Here is a 22790-nt window from a genome sequence, read left to right as displayed (position 1 = left end):
ACGATAACAAACAGCAATTGTGCGGGAAATAATTGGGAACGGTGGCTGGGGTCTAAAACTGTTGAAGGCAATTTGAGTCCAGAATGTTCCTCGAGCTTTTGTTTAACTTCATTAGAACATTGCATGAAACCAAGGACTGAGAGGTCAGTGTGGGAATGGAACAGAAAATTGAAACAAAAAACATGTCAAGTCATTTGTTTTTATTCTGGATCAGAATATATGCTCTTTACTGGCCATAGGTTTCTGTACATATTTTCTTCATTTCCCCTGATCACATAGTATTTTCTTGTTCAGTTTTCTGCCTGAAGTTAGGTCTGAACTACAATGCCACAAGCTTCACCACTACTAGGCAAGGGGACAAGTCCTGAATCCACCCCAGCCAAAATGGGGATTGAACCCCATTCTGTTAGCACCAATCTGATCCACACCAGCTCTCCAGTCAACTGAGCCCAACAGAGTAGAGTCCAGAGACCCAAGGAGTCCGGGTTGCTCGGCAACATGCATTTCTACACTTCGCAGTAGCCTGGAGGTATGGATAATGACGGTACAGACTCCAATTTCTTTCCATCACATGGCTCACCAAGAATGTCATGCACTCTGGCAATTTGGCAAAAATGGATCAGCAGAAAAAAAGTTTGAAAAGCATTTGATTTCCAGCACAGAATTAGGATGTGTTCAGCCAAACAGGTCCATACAGGCCTTAACAATCCTACCAGCCGCCTTCTCCATATCAACATCCTTGGCATTATCATTAATCATAAACTCAACTGGACTCGCACATAAACACAGAGGCTACAAGAGAAGGTCAGAGGCGAAGAATGCTGTGGCGAGTAACTAATCTCCTGACTCCCCAAAGCCTATCCACCATCTACAAGGCACAAGTCTTGAGTGTGATGGAATACTCTCCACTTGCCTGGAAAGGTGCAACTCCAACAACACTTGAGAAATTTGACACCATCCAGGACAAAACAGCCCACTTGATTGGCACCACATCCACAAACATTCACTCTCTCCACTACCAATGCTCAGTAGCAGCAGTATGTACTAGCTACATGATGCACTGCAGCAATTCACCAAAGATCCTTAGACAGAAGCTTCCAAACCACAACCACTTCCATCTAGAAGGACAAGGGCAACAGATACATGGGAACACCACCACCTGCAAGCTCCCCTCCAAGCGACTCACCATCCTGATTTGGAAATATATCGCTGTTGCTACGCAGTTGCTGGGTCAAAATACTGGAATTCTCTCCTTAATGGTATTGTGGGTCAACCCAAGCTCGTGGTCTGTAGTATTTCAAGAAGACAGCTCACTGCCACCTGTGTGACTCGGGATGGGCAATAAATGCTGGCCAGCCAGTGATGCCCATGTCCCACGATTGAATAAAAAAAATCCTTCCATTCCTTTCTCCCTCGAATATTTACCTATCTCCATTTAAATCCATTTACACTATTCTTTCAGCCATGGCTCAATTGTTAGCACTCTCACCTGAGGCACAAGGTTCTGGGTTCAAATCCCACTCCTGAGCTTGAGCACTAAAATCAATGGAGACACCCCAGTGCAACACTAAGGGAGTGTTTTTGACTTGAATGCTGATGTAAAAGATCACGTGGCACCATTTTGAAGAAGAGCAGGTGAGTCATACCTGGTCCCTGGGCCAATCAACATCACAAAAAAGATTATTATATTGGTATTTGTGGGAGTTTGCTGTGTGTAAATCAGCTGTCATGTTTCCTACATTATGACAGTGATTACACTTGAAATGCTTAGGGACAAAAGTGCTCTATTAATCTAGGTCTGTATTTTCTTATTTGCCATGACTGCTTCTTGTGGTAGCAGGTTCCACCTTCTAACCTCCGTCTGGATGAAGTTTTTCATGAATTTCCTGTTTGATTTCTTAGTGACTATCTCATATTGTGACTTCAAGATCTGGGCCTTCTCCACAAGTGGAAGTATTTTCCCAACCACTCTACTAAATTATTTCATTTTTTTAAAGACTTCTGTCAGGGCTCCTTCCCTTTTCCCCAAAAAGTCTCCGCCTGTTCAGTCTTTCCTGATGGGTGTAACTTCACCGTTCTGATGTAATTTTAGTAAACTTTCTTTGCACCGAGTGTCTTTTTGTCTCCTTTTACTGATACGGAGGCCAGAGTTAATCATAGTAACTGACCTCAACGGTCTGCTGAATGAATAACAGTTATAATGGTGAAGTATTTTTGGTTTTGCATGCTCTGACTCAACAGCATCATGATGATAAGCAGCAGCAGACCCCTGCTGTCATGCAGAAAGGAGCTTCACACCCAAAGGTCAAATATTCGAGCAGACCTTCGAGAAAGATGGTAATTTCAAATGGATGATGGCACAATTAGTTAATGCAGGGATTCCACTAATGTAGCTCATTATATAGATCGGATGAATCAACCATTTCCTGTCTTGCACCAGCTCCTGAACATTCCTCTGCCATCTTTCCAGCATTTGTTTGATATTTGTATAAAAATGAGTTCCATTTTAACTTCTTTTGTAGCCATTCATCTATTCATCACACTCATTCTATTTGATTTTTCAATGACTGTTTACTGTAAGCTATTTGGAAATTGTCCCAGTTATTCCTCATTGAACTATCATTTCGTAATACATAGAAATACATTGAATTTGCAACATGGAAATGGTCATTTGGTCCAATAAGCTTAGGTTAGCCCTCTGAATATGCTTTCCACAGATTAATGAGCTCACTATTTGATTCTTGGAATGTATGAGTTTTTACAATTTCTTGAAAAGAAAATTGCACTGCTGGATTAATTGATTTTGAACTCTATGAAGGTTGTGTCACAACTACATGATGATAGAAAGTGAATAGGATGAGCCCTGTCCTTTTTGGAGCAATAGTTTTGGCTCGAATAGTCAGTGAACTGCAGGTCTATGTTGATCAGCCATATTTGATTTGATCTTTTGACAGGATTTGCGTGAACTCTTTACCGTGTTGCTTTTCTCAATTTCCCTATCTGCCATCACACAAATGAGAACTGAAATATATTTGAAACCTGCTTGAAAAACATTAGCTCTCTCAGTGGCAACAATTTGGGCTGTCTTGACAATTCTTTGTTTCCTATGGTGCAAGGATCACACAATTACTGGAGCAGCAGGTATCAAAATTGAATATACGCTTTGCAGCTAAATCTTGCTTAAAAAAGCATAGCTGTCAATAGGATTTTTTGTAGCTTCAGCTTCATTTTTTCATTGGTGATATCCCAATGAAGTTGTAACAATTGCAGCCAATTTTGGATAGTTTCAAAGATAATTTATTCTCAGGAAAGCTCAGGATATGTTCCAAAGCCTTTTTGGCTACTTGATCCTACAAGATGCAAGATTTGTCTGTTTCTAGTGGCCAGTGTTATTGTTCTTGCTTTTTTCTTTATCCTTTCGTGGGACATGTCCATCCCAAATTTCCCTTGAAATGAGCTTGCTATGCCATTTTAGAGGGCAGATAAGAATCCACCACATTAAGGTAGACAAGTCCCTGGGGCTGGATGGGATTTACCTCAGGTTGTGGGAGGCAAAGGGAGAAATAGTTGAGGCCTTAACTGATATCTTCACATCCTCTTTGATCACAAGTGAGGTTCTAGAGGACTGACGAATAGCTAATGTTGTTCCCTTGTTTAAAAGAGGAAGCAGAGATAATCCAGGAAATTATAGGCCGGGGAGTCGTGACGTCAGTGGTGGGGAAGCTTTTGGAGAAGGTGCTGAGAGACAGAATATATGCACATTTGGAAGAAAATGGACTCGTTAGTGACAGGCAGCATGGTTTTGTATGGTCATGTCTCACCAACTTGGTTGAGTTTTTTGAGGAGGTGACAAAGATAATTGATGAGGGAAGGCCTGTGGGTGTAGTTTATATGGACTCTAGTAAGGCGTTTGACAAGGTCCCACAGATGGATAAAGGCTAGATGGATAAAAAACTGGCTTGGTTATAGAAAACAGAGTAGCGGTGGAAGGGTGTTTTTCAGAATGAAGATCTGTAGCTAGTGGTGTTCCGCAGGGATCAGTGCTGGGACCTCAGTTGTTTGTAGTATATATGAATGTTCTGGAGGAAAATGTAGGGGGTCTGATTAGTAAGTTTGCAGATGACACAAAGATTGGTGGAGTTGCTGATAGTGCCAGGGATTGTCAGTGGATACAACAGGAGATAGATTGGAGACTTGGGCACAGAAATGGCAGATGGAGTTTAATCCGGACAAATCCGAGGTGATGCATTTTGGAGGAATTAAATTTAGGTGTGAATTATACTGTAAATGGCAGAACTCTTAAGAGCATTAACATACAGAGGGATCTGGACATGCAGGTCCACAGTTCCCTAAAAGTGGCAACACAGGTGGCCAAGATGATTAAAAAAGCATATGGCATGCTTGCCTTCATCAGCCGTGGCATTGAATACAGGAGTTGGGAAATTACATTGCAGCTTTATAAAACCTTGGTTAGGCCGCATTTGGAGTATTGCGTGCTGTTCTGATCACCACATCACCAGGATGTGGAAGCTTTGGAGAGAGTGCAAAGAAGGTTCACCAGAATGTTGCCTGGTCTCAAGGGTGTTGGCTGTGAGGAGAGGTTGAATAAACTAGGATTGTTTTCACTGGAAAGATGGAGGCTGAGGGAAGACCTGATCGAGGTCTACAAAATTACGAGAGGTATAGACAGAGTGGATAGTCAGAGGCTTTTTCATAATGTGGAAGTGTCAATTACAAGTCGGCACAGGTTCAAGGTGAGAGGGGAAAAGAGTAAGGGAGATGTGCGGTGGAAGTTTTCCACGCAGAGTGTGTGGGTGCCTGGAATGCGCTGCCAGAGGAGGTGGTGGAAGCAGGCACATGAGCAACATTTAAGAGGTTTTTGGATGAGTACATGAATGAGGAGGGAATAGAGGGATACAGACTGATTAAGAGCAGAAAGCTTTTTTTTTAGTTTAGTTGGGGCATTATGATCGGCACAGGCTTGGAAGGCCGAAGAGCCTGTTCCTGTACTGTACTTTTCTTTGTTCTTTGTTCACCATAGCTGTGGATCTAGAGTCTCATGTAGGCCAGACCAAGGATGGCAAATTTCCATCCCTTCCCTGAAGGAGACTGGTGAATCAGATTTTACAACAATCAATGAAGTTTCATGGATTCTATTACTGAGATTAGTTTTATATACCAGATGTATTGATTGAGTTTATGTTCCACCAGCTGCTGTGGATTTGAACCCACATCATTAGTCTGGGCCACTAGATTACTAGTCCAGCAAGATTGCCACAATGCCTCTTATCTCTCCCATACTGCTGACATTTGATCCAAAAAACCTTTTGCAACCTTTAACCCATTCCCTGTTGTCCTACTGCCTTGGTAGACCTTAAAGTTTTGTTGCAGGTTTGCTTTCTCTATCTCGTTGAAGTGACTCTACCAGGCCCACTGAAATGTCTTTTAGTTTAGTCATAACATATCAAGTTGCTCCTCAAAACACATTGTCCTAAAACTAGGGATTAGTGCCAATGCTTTCCTCCACACTGCCTTCTGTTATACTGGCCAGAATTAATATTATGTGAAGGGATCTTTCATGTATTATTTTAGTCAAAGTTTTGAGAAGCCTTGTGATTATTATGTCAAATGCTTTTAAATAACCCCACAGAAAGGTCTATCGGGTTGATTTGATAAAATCCTTTTTTTTAGGATCTTTTGGTTGACACTAATTAATTTTCACGCAAAAGATCTTCTCTTTTGTTTCTGATCATTGACTGCATTACTCTTCGAATCATTCCCGAATTCATGCTGAGTCTGTAGTTGCCAAAAATGGCTGTGGTGCTTTTCTTGATTATGGGAACTAGGTTTGCTTCTTTGCCTTTCCACAGTACTAATTAACTCCTGCTGTTGTTGATGCACCCGGTTAAAAAAAAAATCTCCATGAAATAGTTAGCTTGCATGTCTATTGCCTCCATTTCATCCCCATGTGGTTATGATAGGGGTTGAGCTTCCTTCCTGATAATTCTCCTGCTGCAAGTGTTTTGGAAAATAAGTACTTGCCATTCTGTTTTGCATCTGCTAAGTTCCTTTCCACTTCTCTCTTGGCACGCTTAGCATTAAGTTCTGCCATTTTTGTATTCCTGGCAAGTGGTTACCTCTTTGAAGCTGTACAAAAGTGACAGTCCAGCTCCTGAATCATGCCCTACACTGATTCTGGAGTTGTGTGTTCCCCATGGACTTTACATTGCAACCCAGTACAATGGCTGCTTCCACCATTGTCTTTGAATTTCCAATGTTGCTGTGATTTGAAAATAATCGTCAAAAGTTGTAGAATTTTGCAGCATTGAAAGAGGCTTTCTGAAATAGCTTTCCAGTTAATTTGATTCCCCTACCCTTATTCCACAATGTTTTATAGATTTCTTCTTGAAATATTTATCCACTTCTTTCTTTAAAGCTTTTACAGATTCTGATTCTGTTATTGCATCCATGTCATCACAACCCACTGAATCAAAATATTCTTTCAAACTTTCCCTCCATTGCTTTGGTGATCATAAATTTATGGCTGGCAATTTTAGAAACATAGAAAAACTACAGCACAAACAGGCCCTTCAGCCCCACAAGTTGTGCCGAACATATCCCTACCTTCTAAGCCTACCTATAACCCTCCATCCTATTAAGTCCCATGTACTCATCCAGGAGTCTCTTAAAAGACCCTATTGAGTTTGCCTCCACCACCACTGACGGCAGCCAATTCCACTCGCCCACAACCCTCTGTGTGAAAAACTTCCCCCTAACATTTCCCTTGTACCTACCCCCCAGCACCTTAAACCTGTGTCCTCTTGTAGCAGCTATTTCCACCCTGGGAGAAAGCCTCTGAGAGTCCACCCGATCTATGCCTCTCAACATCTTGTATACCTCTGTTAGGTCTCCTCTCATCCTACGTCTCTCCAAGGAGAAAAGACCGAACTCCCTCAGCCTATCCTCATAAGGCATGCCACTCAATCCAGGCAACATCCTTGTAAATCTCCTCTGCACCCTTTCAATCTTTTCCACATCCTTCCTGTAATGAGGTGACCAGAACTGAGCATAGTACTCCAAGTGGGGTCTGACGAGGGTCTTATATAGCTGCATCATTATCCCCGGACTCCTAAACTCAATCCCTCGATTGATAAAGGCCAGCACGCCATACGCCTTCTTAACCACACCTCCACCTGCGGGGCCGATTTTAGAGTCCTATGGACCCGGACCCCAAGATCCTTCTGATCCTCCACAGTACTAAGAGTCTTTCCCTTAATATTGTACTCTTTCATCCCATTTGACCTGCCAAAATGGACCACTACGCATTTATCTGAGTTGAAGTCCATCTGCCACTTCTCCGCCCAGTCTTGCATCCTATCTATATCTATTTTACAGACTAGCTGTAGTTCTGCTGCTGTTTCTTTGCTGGCAGTGCAGTGGAAAGCATGCTTCCGTAAATAGATTTCCACATTACTATTGACAAAGTTACAATAGCAGATCAGGAGAAGTTACGAGGAAACTTTCAGCCCATCCATTTCCTGATCAGCTGCTGAAACCCTCTTCCAAGCCTTTGTTTGACTATTGCAATGCACTCCTCGTTGACCTCCCACTTTCAAGCCTCTGTAAACTTGAGGTCATTCAAAGCTCAGTTGCCTGTGCCCTTACTTGCCTGCTGACCTCTATTGTTCCCGGTTAAGCAATGCCTTAATTTCAAAAAGTCTCATCCTTATTTTCAAATATCTCCATGGCCTGGCCCCTCTCTATTTTCTGTATTCCTGCACTTCTCTAATTCTATTCTGGTCCTTTCAACATCCCCAAATTTAATTGCTTTACCGTTGGTGGCTGTGCCTTCAGCTACCTGGACCCTAAACTCTGAAATTCCCTCTCTAGACCACTCTGCCTCTTCGCTTCACTTTCTTCCTTTCAGATGCTCCTTAAAACCTACCTTTTTGATCAGGCTTTGTGTTATTTTCCCTAATATCTCCATATGCGGTTCAGGTCATATTTATCTTTATAATGCTCCTCTGAAGTACATTGGGACATTTTATTACCTTAATGGCACAATATAAATACAAGTTGTTGTTGAATGGAATTTTTCCCGATTTACCTGATGAAATCAACTCATCTCGATCCTATTTCCTCTAAATCTTCTCTTCACTCAGAAGAACAGCATAGTCTCTAGTCTCTTATATCTACAGCTTCGGGTTATTTTAATAAATCTATTCCATACCTTTGCCTTGGTCTTGACATTCTTCCTTAGTAGGGCAGCCCAACTGAACTTGTTGTAAATGTGGTCTGACCATTGATTTTTAAAGGCTTTGAACATAAAGGAGAAAAGGTAATGCTATGCCCCTGTTATAAAACCTTCGGATCCTACATGCTTTTGAGTAGCATTATCAACTTGTGTTCTCACTTGTATGTCAAAGGTTCCAGATCACAATGTTCTTTTAAATAAGTTGTAATAAGAGCTTGTTCAGGATGTGTGGGTTACATATTTGCACCAAGGTTAATTTGTAATCACTTGTTTTACCAGTTTTTTCAGACTTTGGCTTCATTTCTAACCATGGCCTCATCATGGGATAATGCATTCTCGATTCCAGCTGTGAATGCAGGTTACACTAAGGACAGGAACTACACCATATAGTCTGAAAGGTCAATGACATGAAACCTTAGCCATTTTTCTTTCTCCACAGATGTTTCCTGACCTGTTGAGTATTGTCAGCATTTTGTGTTTAGTGATTTGAAGGGTTACTGAGGAATACTTCTGTGTCAAAGTTGAGCGTATAAAGTTTGTAAGAAGTTTAACAACACCAGGTTAAAGTCCAACAGGTTTATTTGGTAGCAAAAGCCACAAGCTTTCAGTTTGCCATCTCTTTCCTTCCTCTGCACCAACATCTGGCTGTCTTACTCACCTACTGATTTTAGTCGGACCTCCTCACTCCCAAGCGTGATTAGAAGGCAGAAACCTGCCAGTTTTACTACTCCATGGCGCAGTAGATTGACAATTTAAGGATATTTTAATAGTCTTTAAAAAAAAAACAAATAATCTGCTACACAAATTCAAAGTTGTCTGTCAGGCAACATGCAGTAGATGATAAATATACTGAAATTCCACTGAAGGATCAAGACTATAACCGGAATAATTAGCTTAATGTTAAAATAAAGAGGAGATAATGCACATACGGCATGAAAGTTATTTGTTTGGTCTGACTTCAGTGTGGATTTTTATGCATTCCATAGAAATGACAGCATCTAATTAAGCTGCCTTCAGTTGATTAAATAATGGTAGCCTTGTGCTAAATAATAGACTGAAACCAAACTAACTGATAACGGTTTACATATTTCTGAGCTTTCATTTGATGCCACATATGACTGACAAATGCATTTTCCTGTTTCAGTACCACACTGAAGGTTAGAATATAGGTACAGAGGACAGGCAGACGTTTGTTGGAAGATTTTGTTTTATCAGTTCAAGTTTAATTTATTTACAGGATGTGGGCATTGCTGGCTGGGCTGGCATTTATTGCCCAACCCTAACTGCCATCCATTTCGGAGAAACTTTGAGAGTAAACCACATTGGTGTGGATCTGGAGTCGCTTGTAGACCAGACCAAGTACCGTCTTATCTTGCCCTGTGTCTCTCTGAATTATTAGCCCAGTGACAATACCACTGCACCACTGCCTCTCCTTAAATGCCTTCCATAAATCATGGGTGGGATTTTCTGGCTGTGCTTGCTCCAAAACTGGAAAATCTCACCCGAGGTCAACGGACCTTTGCATTGACTGCCCCCCGCCCGCTATGATTCCCGTGTTGGGTGGGATGGGAAAATTCCTCCCCATGTGTCTGATGACTATTTCATAAATTGAAATAATTTATTGAAAGAACTCGAGGATCCCAATAAATTATTTAACTATTCTTATATTTATTAGAAATTATTTGTTATTGATTGTTTTAAATCTGAGCTTTTAAGACCATAAGATGTGGGAGCAGAAGTAGGTCATTTGGCCCATCAAGTCTGCTCTGCCATTCAATGAGATCATGACTGATCTGAAATGTTCATCCTCAACTCCACATTCCTGCTTGTCCCCATAACCCTTGATTCCTTAACTGGGTGGGATGGGAAAAATCTCTTTATCTCTGCCTTGAACATACCTAACCACCCAGCCTTCACAGCCCTCTGCGGTAGAGTTCCACAGATTTTACTACTCTCGAGGAGGAAATTCTCCTCATCTGTCTTAAATAGGCAACCTCTTATACTGAGATTATGCCCTCTGGACCATGACTTACCCACAAGGGGAAATGACCATCTTTAGTTTTCTATCTTCTTTTATTTGATGGGCCAATAAGGTGGCATTGACTGGTTGATCCTTGTGAAGAAGGCATTGCTAATATAATGACGCAGACAAAATTAACATTTATTAAAACACATTACTCCTCTATCAGAAGACCCATGCATTGTCCACATTGCTATCGAAGGTTTAAAGTGTATTGGTGGATATTGTGCAAGCCCTCCCCAAGACCATCTGAGCACATACAGTATACACTATTTATGTCACAGGAATAGACCATTCAGCCCAATGGATTCATTCTGCTGTTCTAGCTCCACACAAGCCTCCTCTCACCCTTCTTCCCTTGAGTCCTTTCTCATATTTATCTCGTTTACCCTTAAATATATATTGTTTATTTGCCTCAACAACATTGTGTAGTAGCGAGTTCTACATTCCTATCCTTTAGAGTATTTTTTTTCCCTGAGCTCCTTGTTGGATTTATTCGTGATGCAAGGCCATGGAAGAGAAACCCACTTTTGCCCTGACTCTCCTGGTGGATCCTGCGCATCTTGCACCTGTATGTAGATGACAGTACAAGGCAGGTTATACTATGGATTCAACTAAATTAAATTTTATTGCCCAAGTTTCTTGTCCACTTTTTGCCCTGATAATGCTGACTATATAGTTAATGGTCTTGTTCTACACAACTGCAATTGTAATTTTGTTTTCTATTTTTTAAATGCATTAAAATAATTATAAAGTATAAAAGATGAATTAGAAATTATTTTAAATAGGTTATTTTTACATTTCACCATCCTATCTAATCCACCATTCTGTGCATGTAGCACTGATATGCTTCAATATCATATCTCACCGTGCACAAAACTATGATACCAAAAGAAGCATTTGGCATCAAAAACAACTTTTGACGATTTCTATTTTGTTTTCTTGAACATTCTCCCTTCTGTTATAATCCCCATAGAGACCAATAAATTTTACAAAGAAATGTTACCTTCTAGTTAATAGCTGAACGGATGACACAACAAGATTTTTTGTTTTAAGACATCTGATGTAACAGAGTAAAAGTATTATTGACTAAATGCTATTTTTGTAGGCATCTTGTACTTTAAATTGCAGAACATAACTTCTAACACAACTGAAATGTTTCCAAGCTCCCCAGGGTTTACTCCTGAACTTTTCCTTTTCCAGCCTGGAAACCTTTAATTCCAGAACTGTCTTTCAAGATGTATATCTTCCTGGAGATTTTGCCTTCTAGTTAAAGCTAGGCAAATCTTCTAACCTTGTTTTAACTTCAATCCGAGTTTAAATTTCTACCTGCATTCCTGCGTAGTGACCCACAGAGACTTTAAGCCTCTAGTTACTCTCTCTCTCTCTCTCTCCTCCTGAACATAGACTAATCTTTCTGTGATATTTGACAATATTTTAGGAAAGCATGTAACTTGATATCATAATGGTTTCCCCTGCAACTTTCCAATTTCAAAGTCTGTCACCATGGCAGTGTGAAGCACATGGGCCTTGTATTCAGGTCGAGATGCTGATTAGCTATCATTGAGAGCCCAACATTTCTATATTGGAAATAAATGGAGCATTTGAAAAAAACTGTTTGCAACCCAACAATGTCAACACTTCTGGGACTTTGGTAACTCATAGTATATCCATTATTAGCACATAGGCTGCTGCCATTGCTTCCAAGTATAAATACCTTGCACCTTCTTCCCAGTAAAACAATCTGGGCCTCCATTGACCTCTAACAATCAAATTACCCAATCAGGTAGACTGCAGAACAGCTCACATGACCCCCTTCACTTTTCTTTTACCCTAAGTGAAAGACACAGCCCGAGAATATAACAACCAATCAAACTCATAATTGTAATATTACTTTGTACTTCTGTGTTCCACCCCTTACCTAGTTCCCCTCACTTTGATGCTCACATCACCTCCTCTCTTCTTTTAACATAAATATTTGGATTTGATTTTTTTTAAATAATTGGGCTGTAGCTTAATCTTAATAGCAGAATAAAATGATGTATCGTTGTCCTTATGTATAATTGGAAGTGATATCAACCATGGCATGAGCAATTTTTGTAAATTTCAGCGTTTTGACTACAGGAAACTAAACATTCATAATAAAGTGAATTTGCTATAATTGATTTATATACATATTCATTGACCAAGAAAAGAAATGGGTTAGAATTATATTCAGTTGTAGTACAAATTGTTGAAAGTGACGGGGCAGATTGAGAAAGTGGTTAATAAGGGAGATGATGGTGTGGTGGACTCGTAATCCAGAGACGAGAGTAATGCTCTGGGGATCTGAGTTCAAATCCCACCCTGGCAGATTCAGTAAAGGTCTGGAATGAAAAGTTTAATGGTGACCATAAAATGATTGAGGTCAAAGCCCATCTAATTCACTAATGTCCTCTAGGGAAGGAAATCTACCATCCTTAACTGGTCAGACCCTCTGAAATGGCCACTTGGTTGTATCAACTCACTATAGGATAGAGGCATAAAATACAAAAACGCAGAAGTTATGTTGAACCTTTATGAAACTTTGATTCAGTCTCAACAGGAGTATTGTATCCAATTCTGGGCACCACACTTAAGAATGCATTGGAAATGGTTTAGAAATGTTTTATGGGAATGGTTCCAAGTATAAGAGACTTTAGGTTCTTGGATAGCTTGACAAAAGTGAAGAAGAAAATATTGAAAGGAGATTTGTCAGAGGTGTTCAAAATCGTGTGCTGATGAGAAGAAAATTAGCGGAAGGACTGAGAACCAGAGGATACTAATCTAAGGTGGTTGGTGACATGAGGAAAAACATATTTTCACAGCAAGTGCTTACAATCTGAAATGCACTGTCCAAAACAGTAGTTGGGGCAGACTCAACGAAGGCCTTCAAAGAGAATTGGATAATTCTTGGAAAATAAAATATTTACTGGGCTATAGGGGAATTGGAATAGCTGAGTTAGAGATTTTGCAATCAAACTGAACGGCCTCTTTGCTGAAACCAACTACGTGGCCTGATCCCATTGAAAGAAAAGATCATTTATAACATCTCTGGCACAAAATTGTTAATTTTTCTTTTTGTTGTAAATGTTTATCTTGAATGAACTATTGGTCTAAGCCATTTTTCTCATATGGTTTGGTTTTTAAAATCTGCTCTCATTTTCACACGACTTACCTTATCCGTTTGCAAATTCAGCATATGTTAGTGCAGATTTTTGCTCTGTAAACCTATAATGACACCTCGATTTCTTATCTTTTGCAAATATGATTGTGTATCATTCTCACAGCAACATTAACGAGCTCTCAGTGTGAACTGAAAATTCAGATAAACACTAAAACAGTGTGTATTGTCACGACCTGTGAAGACAGAAGTCAGGACTTGGCCTTTATCTCCTACTCCTCGATTGGTCGAAACAGAGTTTTTCTTTTGCAATTTCTAAGAATGAAAGTATTAATTTAGTGTCTGTACTTAACCATTTATGCACAGATTGCAAAGAACTCAGTCTAACAGGCTTTCTTGAGTTTAAACACCATGGAGTTAGTTTTTATTGTGCTAAGAAACCCCACCCAGCTATGGATGTAAAGATATTTAGAAAGGTAAACCTATGTTGTGACAATTGCAAGACACGTACACAGGCACACACACAAAAAAACCATGCAAAATTACAAGTTATAAAGTAGGAGGTTATTTTTTGACCAAATTAAAATTCAACGATAAAAGGCAAAAAAAAAAGAGATTCAACTGTTTGAGTCCTTTGCGGGTGTTTGTTGGCCAAAGCAGATTTTTTTTCATGGAGGTCTTGAAATCCAATTGGTTTGAGGCCGATGTTAAAGACGTAAACCATCTTTTCCATAAGTTGATGATAATGCACCTGAGGTTCCTTTTGATTGAAATTCTCTAACTCTATAATGGAATCCAAACTGTAATAGAAATAGGGCTCTGAACTTGGGAACGGGGAAGAGAGAGATGATATTACTGCTCCGTTGGCAGAATTATTCCAAACTGCCTTTTAGCAGCTTGTTCAATAATAAAACATTTCAAAATAGTTCTTCTGATCATATGACCTCTCTCTCCATGATTAATTGGGCATTCCCCAGAAGACAATTGATTAGCTCATGTTTGAACAGACCGCTGCTATTATACCTGTAACTTCTTCTTTAACATCCCAGCTATCACTTCAGAATCAACTTTCTTCCTGATGATGAGCTAGGAAGAACATCTCAGCACCTTCCCTATATCCATTGCCCCTGCAGACTTTCTTTGCCTGAAAGGCAGGTTTCAGTGCATCTGAACCCCCACTGTCCCGGAGCACCCTGATATCCAGCCCCCCCCCCCCACACCCAGCAGTGACGATCCCCCCTCACCCCGGCATATGCTATTCCCCCCCTGCCCCGGGGAGGCAGGACCCTTTCCTCTTGTTTACTATGTATGGGTAATAAATAGTAGGTACCCAGAATTAAGGCTTAACTTTTTTTGATTTGTTTTATACGTATTCAGATTTCTGCTTGATATATTTTAGTAAAAAATTATTCATTGCTGTTTGTGGTGATTATTTCGAGCATCCATTCTGTTAATGCCATCACAACCTGACTGCAACTCTGCGGTAAATTTGACCGTTGTTTTATTAATTGTTTTTTCACACTCTTCCCTCCCTCCTCTCTTAATTAAATGGAATTTCTGAAAGCCTGAATTAAGTGGTTAGTGCTTCTGTTCTTGGTTTGATTTTCTTTTTCTAGAATTAGGCTAACACCAATTCAGGATTAAAATTAGCTGGTGACTGACATACCTGCTAATTTTTTTGGAGTGTGCATGCCCTTTAATTTTTTTTACATGGCAACAAAGTGTGGTAATAAAGTGGCAGACTTGTGTGTGACCTGAGCAGGGACTCGCAGGTTGCTGCATAGCCACCAGCTGAGAGGGAACAGTGCTGATGACGTTACATACTCCTTCCGTTGAAGGAAGCAATCTGCACAAAAATACTGTGTGTCTGTGAGATATATGTGTATATAAAAATAAAATAGTTTCATGAGCCATATACATTACTTCCAAGTTTTCATTTTGAAAAAGCATATTCTAGGTTCTCTATTTTTGATGTGATTTAGTTGACTGAATAGTAATTGCACGCTTAAGTTTTTCATCTTTGAGCCTTTCATTTTCCCATTGTTATGTCTGTCATTGCACTTTATCTAGACACAAATCTGGCTGTGTTGAGGCTGCACTCTGTAATTTTGTAAATTAGTTTCAAAATGTACTAGGAATGACCGTGCACATGCACAATGATGCAGAGTTTTGTGCTGCAGAGTGATAGGACACAGGTTTGACATTGCAGTTTTTAAGCTGTCGGCTATCTGCTTCACAGGAGGGAAGGAAAATTGAAAGACTAATTGGCACATGTTGCTTTCACCTTTTAAGCAGCAGACTGTAAAGCAGAGGCTTGGGGATCAGTAACTACTTTGTTCTATCTCCGTGGATGTCCCACCCACAAGACAGAAAAGTATTAAGTTACCTTTTTTAAAAAAAAGCTTGGATAATTTTATTTCTCTGTAGTTTAGCATGATACAGTCATTCATTTAAAATCAACAGTGGGGAGGTGTTTCAGCTTTGCTTAAGTTTTTAATGGTCGAAAACAAATGTGGATTCGAAACCAGGCATTTCTATGTCAGTATGGTGGAACCAGCTGAAACAAAACAGCCATGGCACTGTCCTGACAAACAGCGTAATGCCTATATTCAGAATATCCTGTCCTGTACCAGGTGACATTTTACATCTTGACGCAATCACTGCTGACCTTTCGATGCTGGAACCAGAACAGACAGATGCTGTTCACAAGCATCCATTGGAACCAGAAATTTGACTAATTGCTTTGTCTGGGTGACGAGTAAAATAATCATTTGGAGGTGGCCTCTTTCTTCCTTTCCTGAATTGAATTTTGTTTGTTCTCCAAAGTTCAGGAACACTTTGGAACTTTTAGCCTGTGACTTTACCCCTTCTACCAACTCTTAATAGTGTTGTTATTTAGCATAATCTAATACCACGTGTTTAGCTTACTGACCTTTATTGCAGTTATTGGCCTAGATACATTGTGAATGAACTGTTTGAAAGGATATTATCACCCGATTGGGCTGGATAGAGAGAAGAATAATGAATGCAGTAAAACAATGTGACAGCAGACAAGGAATCTGCTGAGATTATTTCAGTATCTTATTTCGTACAAACTGCTGCAGTCAATCCTTTGAAAATATTTAGTAAATAGAACAGTAAACACTGGGGAGTTATATCTCTCAGAGTTTTATTTCTTTACAATTACATTCTGGTTAGCTCTTTGTCTTCAAAGGATAGCAGAATATTTTCATTTATTGCAAACTAACCTTGGTTATCTCTCATCAAGTGTAAAATGGCTGTAGTTTCGATAAATGAAATCACCAGTTGCTGTGCGATCTAGATTAACAAAAGCAAACCGAGCACCAGTTGCTGGTGCATCAAACACCATCCAAATGAGTTAAGTGTATTAATAATAATCCCTCACTGTAGCCTAACACACACCATCAGAAACATGTGTATTCCACACATTTGATCTATCTGCTAAGTTTAGATATAACACATTTATCACTATTAGTTAAATAGCCTAAAAGAAAATAAATTTGCTTATTTATGAAATTTAGTTTCAGAAAATAGGCAAGGCATTGGGCTTTAAAAAACATGACGAGATACTACAACATTAGTATTAGCATGAAACTGTTATAAGGAACCGTCGTTGCAGAATGCACTACCTGGTTTGACACACTATTCACTAGTGTGCTGCTAACTTAATTCTCCTGCATTTTATGGCCTATTCTTTAAAGATCATCTTCAAGGTAGAAGTATCTACTCTAAAAACATTCCAAGGAACCAAATTAAGAAAGCATCCAACATCTGTGGGATGGTGACAAGGGTGAGGTGAAGGGAGAGCACAATTCTCCCAAGTGAGGTTTGTCCAGTTTTACCTTTTGTTTGGACATATTGTGGAAAGGATGGCTGGTGGTTGGCAGCTGATAGCACACCCATTTACTTTTCCAGAAACCTACCTCTGCCATGTTTTCAGTTGCAGAACATGGCATACTGGACATTAGGTTGAGCAATAGGGGAATGAAAAGGCAACAGGATTAACTGAGCACAAGTGATATTTGCGGAAATGCACAACAGAAGCGGTTTGATTTTAAACTTTTGCTTTGTTCTATTTCAGTTGCCGTACGAGTAATAGGAAGAGCCTGATTGTGACTTCGAGCACTTCTCCAACGCTACCACGGCCGCATTCGCCGCTGCCAGGGCACGCAGGTAAGGAACAACAACTAGGGGCTTCAGTTTTTATACATAGATAAGAAAACTGCTTTACTTGCAACATTTTACAGAGTAAGTCAGTGCCCTTCACCGTCAGCTTATTGTTGCAGCGTCTGTGTGATTGACTGTAGCAGGTTACACCTCCGTCAGCTGGAAGGATGAGAATTGTAGACAAATAGGAACACCGTCAAATCCAAGCACAACATCCTGACTGGACACCACTATGTCTATATCATTGCTGGATCATTGTGCACATTGACTGCAGAGGATCAAGTAAAAAACCCACTGTCATCTTCTCGAGCAAACTATTGTTCTCAACCAGAAAGCCATGGTACTGGAATCAACCTTTATTCTCAGTCTTGCATTTGCTGAGAGTGAAATATTACAAGCATACACCTCCTAACTCAGTCTCAATAAGTGTCTCAAGTGAAATTTCAATTAATACCCACTGCCTGTATATCACCAAACACAGTTAGTATGCAATCACCAACTAGGGATGGGCAGTAAATGCGACTGATGTTCACACCTCCAGAATGAGTAAATATATTCAGTGCAGATTTTCACTTTCACCAAAATTGGGAATTTATCAGGCAGAGCACATCTTGGTGCAACTTCTAGAACTTTGCCGAGGAATTGCAAGCAATAGTGTAACTTCCTAAGGGCAGTTGCTAACCTTGCTGATCATGCAACAAATGCTCTAGACCTACCTAAACTCAACTGTCGCCTTTGTTCCCCTCCAAGCCACTCACCATCATGACTTGGAAATATATTGCCGTTCCTTCGCAGTCGGTGGGTCAAAATCCTGGAATTCCCCCTCTAACGGCATTGTGGGTCAATCCACAGCACGTGGACTGCAGCGTTTCAAGAAGGCAGATCACCACCGCTTTCTCGAGGGCAACTAGGGATGGGCAATAAATGCTGGCCAGCCAGCGACACCCATGTCCCACAAATGAATTTTAAAATAATTGCAGACCTAGATTTGCTCCGGGTATCACAATGCCAATAATTTATGGAAGAGGAAAACAAATTTATTTTAAGGGAGGTATTCCTGGCAGAGAAGTGGCAGTTACCATAACAAAATAAATGAAAAAGCAGAAGATTATTGAGGCCAGAATTCTGAAAATAGAACCAAGCATGATGGAAACTCTCAGCAGCTCAGTCAGAATCCGCAGAGAGAAGATGAGTCATCCTTTCAGGTGTGGATAAAGGTTTCCAGCATTTTCTCTCTGTTTCTAATATCCAGCCTCTTTAGTTGACGTTGAGTAAAGATGAAAACTCAGTCAGTCGATTACAAAGCTGGAAATATATAGCAAAGCTGCAGCACAAGCTTGATAATGAAAACAAAAAACACTACAGATACATATAGGATCAGTTATATCTGTAAACAGAAAATACATTTTTGGGCAAGAATCCTCTATCAGAACCAAGATAGTTATGGGTGAAAATGACTCTTCACCTCGTCTTCATTCATCCACCCAGAGAATGTCTTTCCATTGTAGGATCCAATTGTTTTTTGAATAATTCCATTTGTAGTTTTTGGCACCACTATTCTGTCTGGAGGTTCATTCCATGTGTTGAAAATTGGTTTTCTGATTGGGTAATGAACATGGCCATAGCAGTTAGATTGCAAAATCCGAACCATGGGATCACCAAGATCTGCATTGACTTTCTCACATGGGTACACTTCTCTTGCTTTCACCTGGTCAATTTGGTGGTGAACTCTGTTGTGAGAGAGTGGTAGTGTAAGATTGTACTGGGATAATTTCCTTCTGCTTCATTGGTATTGACTGTTGTTACAAAAGTTTGTGCCACAGGGAGGAGTACATGGTGGGAATCCAAAGAAGAAAGCTGTCATTCAATGCTATTTCCTTCTTGGTGAGGTGTGCGTGTGTGCGCGTGTGAGCGTGTTCGTGTGCGAGCGTGTGTATGTGCGTGTGTGTATTTTCAAAAAAACATTTTTAAAATCCTGCCTTGGATGAAAATGTTGGATGTTTAAAAATTCGGGTGCTGGCATTGCTCGCTCGGCAATAAACAGTTCAACGCAGTCAATTTGCCTTATCTAACCATATGATAACAAATGTAGTGTCGAGAGATTTGAGGACAATAATGATTTAATCCTTGTGTTCAGGGCAGAACATTTAAAATTCAGGTTTAAAATGATATGTTTGCTATCACACACTTGCAGCAAAAATGATTAAACCACATTTTAAGGATTAACTATGGAAAAGAAAATGATAATCCTAATTGGGTTTTAATGTTATGGAGTTTATTTCAAATTGCTTGTATTCTCACTTAACATCCTTCAGCAATCCTTTTTTAGGAATCATTTATGCTTTCCTACTGTTTGATCAGTTAGTTACCTGGAAGTGGAGAGACCGACAGTATGGCCTTTTCGAGGGAACTAATTCGATACCACCTTATTTAGCTCGTATCTAGTTGTGTTTTGTACTGCTGGAAACTGCGTTAAATTATCAGAAGCAGAACTAAATACTTATAGGGCGCGCTCGCCCCAAAACCGGAAAATCCCACCCCTGGTCAATGGACCTCTCCATGATCCGCCCCTCGCCCGCTATGATTTCCATGATGGAGGGAAGAGGGAAATTTGCTCCATATTCTTTCAAAAATTAAAACCAAAAAAGGTTTGTTTTTGTACTCGTGGTTACTAAGCAAGCAGGCTGACGAGAAGAGTCAGGCAAAGCAGTAAATGCTGGAGAAGATTGGATGGTTAATAGTTTTCACACTAACGAGGACACAATTTAGAGCCTCCGCCTCACCAAGCCTATGGACCCCTCAGGATTCAGTCAGATCCTAGACAAGTAAAACCACTGGTTCAAAACTCTTCAGCCTGAGAATACTGTTTGAAAAGCTGATGTTGAGAGGCTAAATCTAAATTATATTAGCGGAAACAACTTGCATGAATACACTGAGCTTATGAATACTTGTCAAAACTCATTTGCAGTGTTTCATGATAAATATATTTTGACACCTTCCTTTTGAATATTTAATTTGTCTTAATGTAACCATGAAATGAGCCTGCGAACTGCAAGGTGACAGATGAGTCATTTGCGTTTCCTATTTGTTGAACTGTACATTGTTCTATTTGTCACATGGCTGTCTTTGACCTGGCAATTGAAAAGAGACTGACTTTAATTAAAGGTGCATTTTCCATGTCCAGGTGCCCAGCAACTATCCTGTTACAGCAGTAACTATGTAAAAACGTCAAAATGTCCAAGCTTTGCTATGTAGTCTGAAAACCTATCTGGGAAATCATGCGTTTTATATGCAAAATCACATTTATGTGCATCCTATTGGCCAATTGATATTTTTGGGACGTGTATACAGCAAACCATCTATAAAAAATAAAACAATTACTACTTAGTTGTTGCTGCTATGAATAATTTTAATTCCCCTCCTGTCCACTTAGAAAATATGAAAGGACAGCATACACAGGAGAGAGTTGGGTTCTCCACTCCGGGACTTGTTATTGCTGAGTTTAAAGTTGATTTATTATTTATTAGTGTCACAAGTAGGCTTACATTAACACTGCAATGAAGTTACTGTGAAAATCCCCTCGTTGCCACACTCCAGCACCTGTTTGGGTACACGGAGGGAGGATTTATCCTGGCCAATGGACCTAACCAGCACATCTTTTAGACTGTGAGGAAACTGGAGCACCCAGAGGAAACCCAGACACAGAGAGAATGTGCAGATTCCACACAGACAGTGTTCCAAGCCAGGAATCGAATCTGGGTCCCTGCTGTTGTGAGGCAGCAGTGCTAACCACTGTGCCACCCTGCCCCTCCTGTTGTAGTAGTTCAGGATTTAGAACTGAGTTCTGAGCTGCTGCTTAATCCAGTTTCCCTGTTAATGTGTTGTAGAAAGACAGATGCATTAAGAGACACTACAACAACTTGCATTTATATACGACCCATAACACAGTGAAATGTGTAACTTAGACCAGGCTTGCCCAGCCTTTTTGCTTGGGCGTTGGGGAGGAGGGTGGGGCATATTTCCATTTTTTTTTTCTCCCTCAAGGGGCTGATGAGCAAATTTCAAAAAGATAAGATTTGGCACAACACCAGATCTCAAAAAACAATTGAAGCATTCTTAAAAGAAACAGTTGCTCAGCAAAAATAAAACAATATCATCGCAATAAGTTGTTTTAAATAAAAAAGTAATTCATAAAAGGGACCTGAGTCTGAGAGGCTCAGTATGTGCACTAGACTCACTCCCAGTCTCTCGGTGCTCGCTCACTCACCCTCACCCATTGTGAGTGTGCGTGTGTGGTGGTGAGAGTGAAAAACCTGAGACTAGGAGTAAGGCAGACCAATAATCACACACTCACTCCCGCACACACACGAATGCGCATGCGCACACTCAGTCTCATTCAGGCACACACACACACACACACACACATACACACGCACACTCTCACTCAGGCACACACATGCACACACTCCCTCACTCAGGTGCACGCACACACACACACACACACTCACTCAGGCACATACACACATACACTCACTCAGGCACATACACACATGCACATTCTCCCTCACTCACACTCTCTCTCTCTCTCTCTCTCTCACACACTCCCTCTCTCTCACACACTCCCTCTCTCTCACACACACTCTCTCACACACACTCTCTCACACACTCTCTCTCTCTCTCTCTCTCTCTCACACACACACACTCTCTCTCTCTCTCCCTCTCTCTCACACACTCGCACCCTCTCGCTCTGTCCCTCGCACCCTCTCGCTCTGTCCCTCGCACCCTCTCGCTCTGTCCCTCGCACCCTCTCGCTCTGTCCCTCGCACCCTCTCGCTCTGTCCCTCGCACCCTCTCGCTCTGTCCCTCGCACTCTCTCGCTCTGTCCCTCGCACCCTCTCGCTCTGTCCCTCGCACCCTCTCGCTCTGTCCCTCGCACCCTCTCGCTCTGTCCCTCGCACCCTCTCGCTCTGTCCCTCGCACCCTCTCGCTCTGTCCCTCGCACCCTCTCGCTCTGTCCCTCGCACCCTCTCGCTCTGTCCCTCGCACCCTCTCGCTCTGTCCCTCGCACCCTCTCGCTCTGTCCCTCGCACCCTCTCGCTCTGTCCCTCGCACCCTCTCGCTCTGTCCCTCGCGCGCACATGGCAATCAGCCTCTGTCTTCCTCTTGCCTGACTCGGGCTCCACAGC

The 22790-nt window shown here is 40.9% G+C and overlaps 1 protein-coding gene across 1 annotated transcript in view; it reads left to right on the top strand.

Moving 5' to 3' along the window:
* The window catches only part of mast2 (microtubule associated serine/threonine kinase 2), a 409139-nt gene that overhangs the window by 273480 nt on the left and 112869 nt on the right, over positions 1-22790 (top strand). Inside the window, 1 exon segment of the mRNA XM_078218609.1 lies at positions 17519-17610. Within this exon segment, the coding sequence (XP_078074735.1) occupies positions 17519-17610 (92 nt within the window).

This window comes from Mustelus asterias, chromosome 8 (assembly GCF_964213995.1).
Source record: "Mustelus asterias chromosome 8, sMusAst1.hap1.1, whole genome shotgun sequence".
NCBI classification, from domain to species: domain Eukaryota; kingdom Metazoa; phylum Chordata; class Chondrichthyes; order Carcharhiniformes; family Triakidae; genus Mustelus; species Mustelus asterias.
This window is presented reverse-complemented; position numbering and strand designations above follow the sequence as displayed.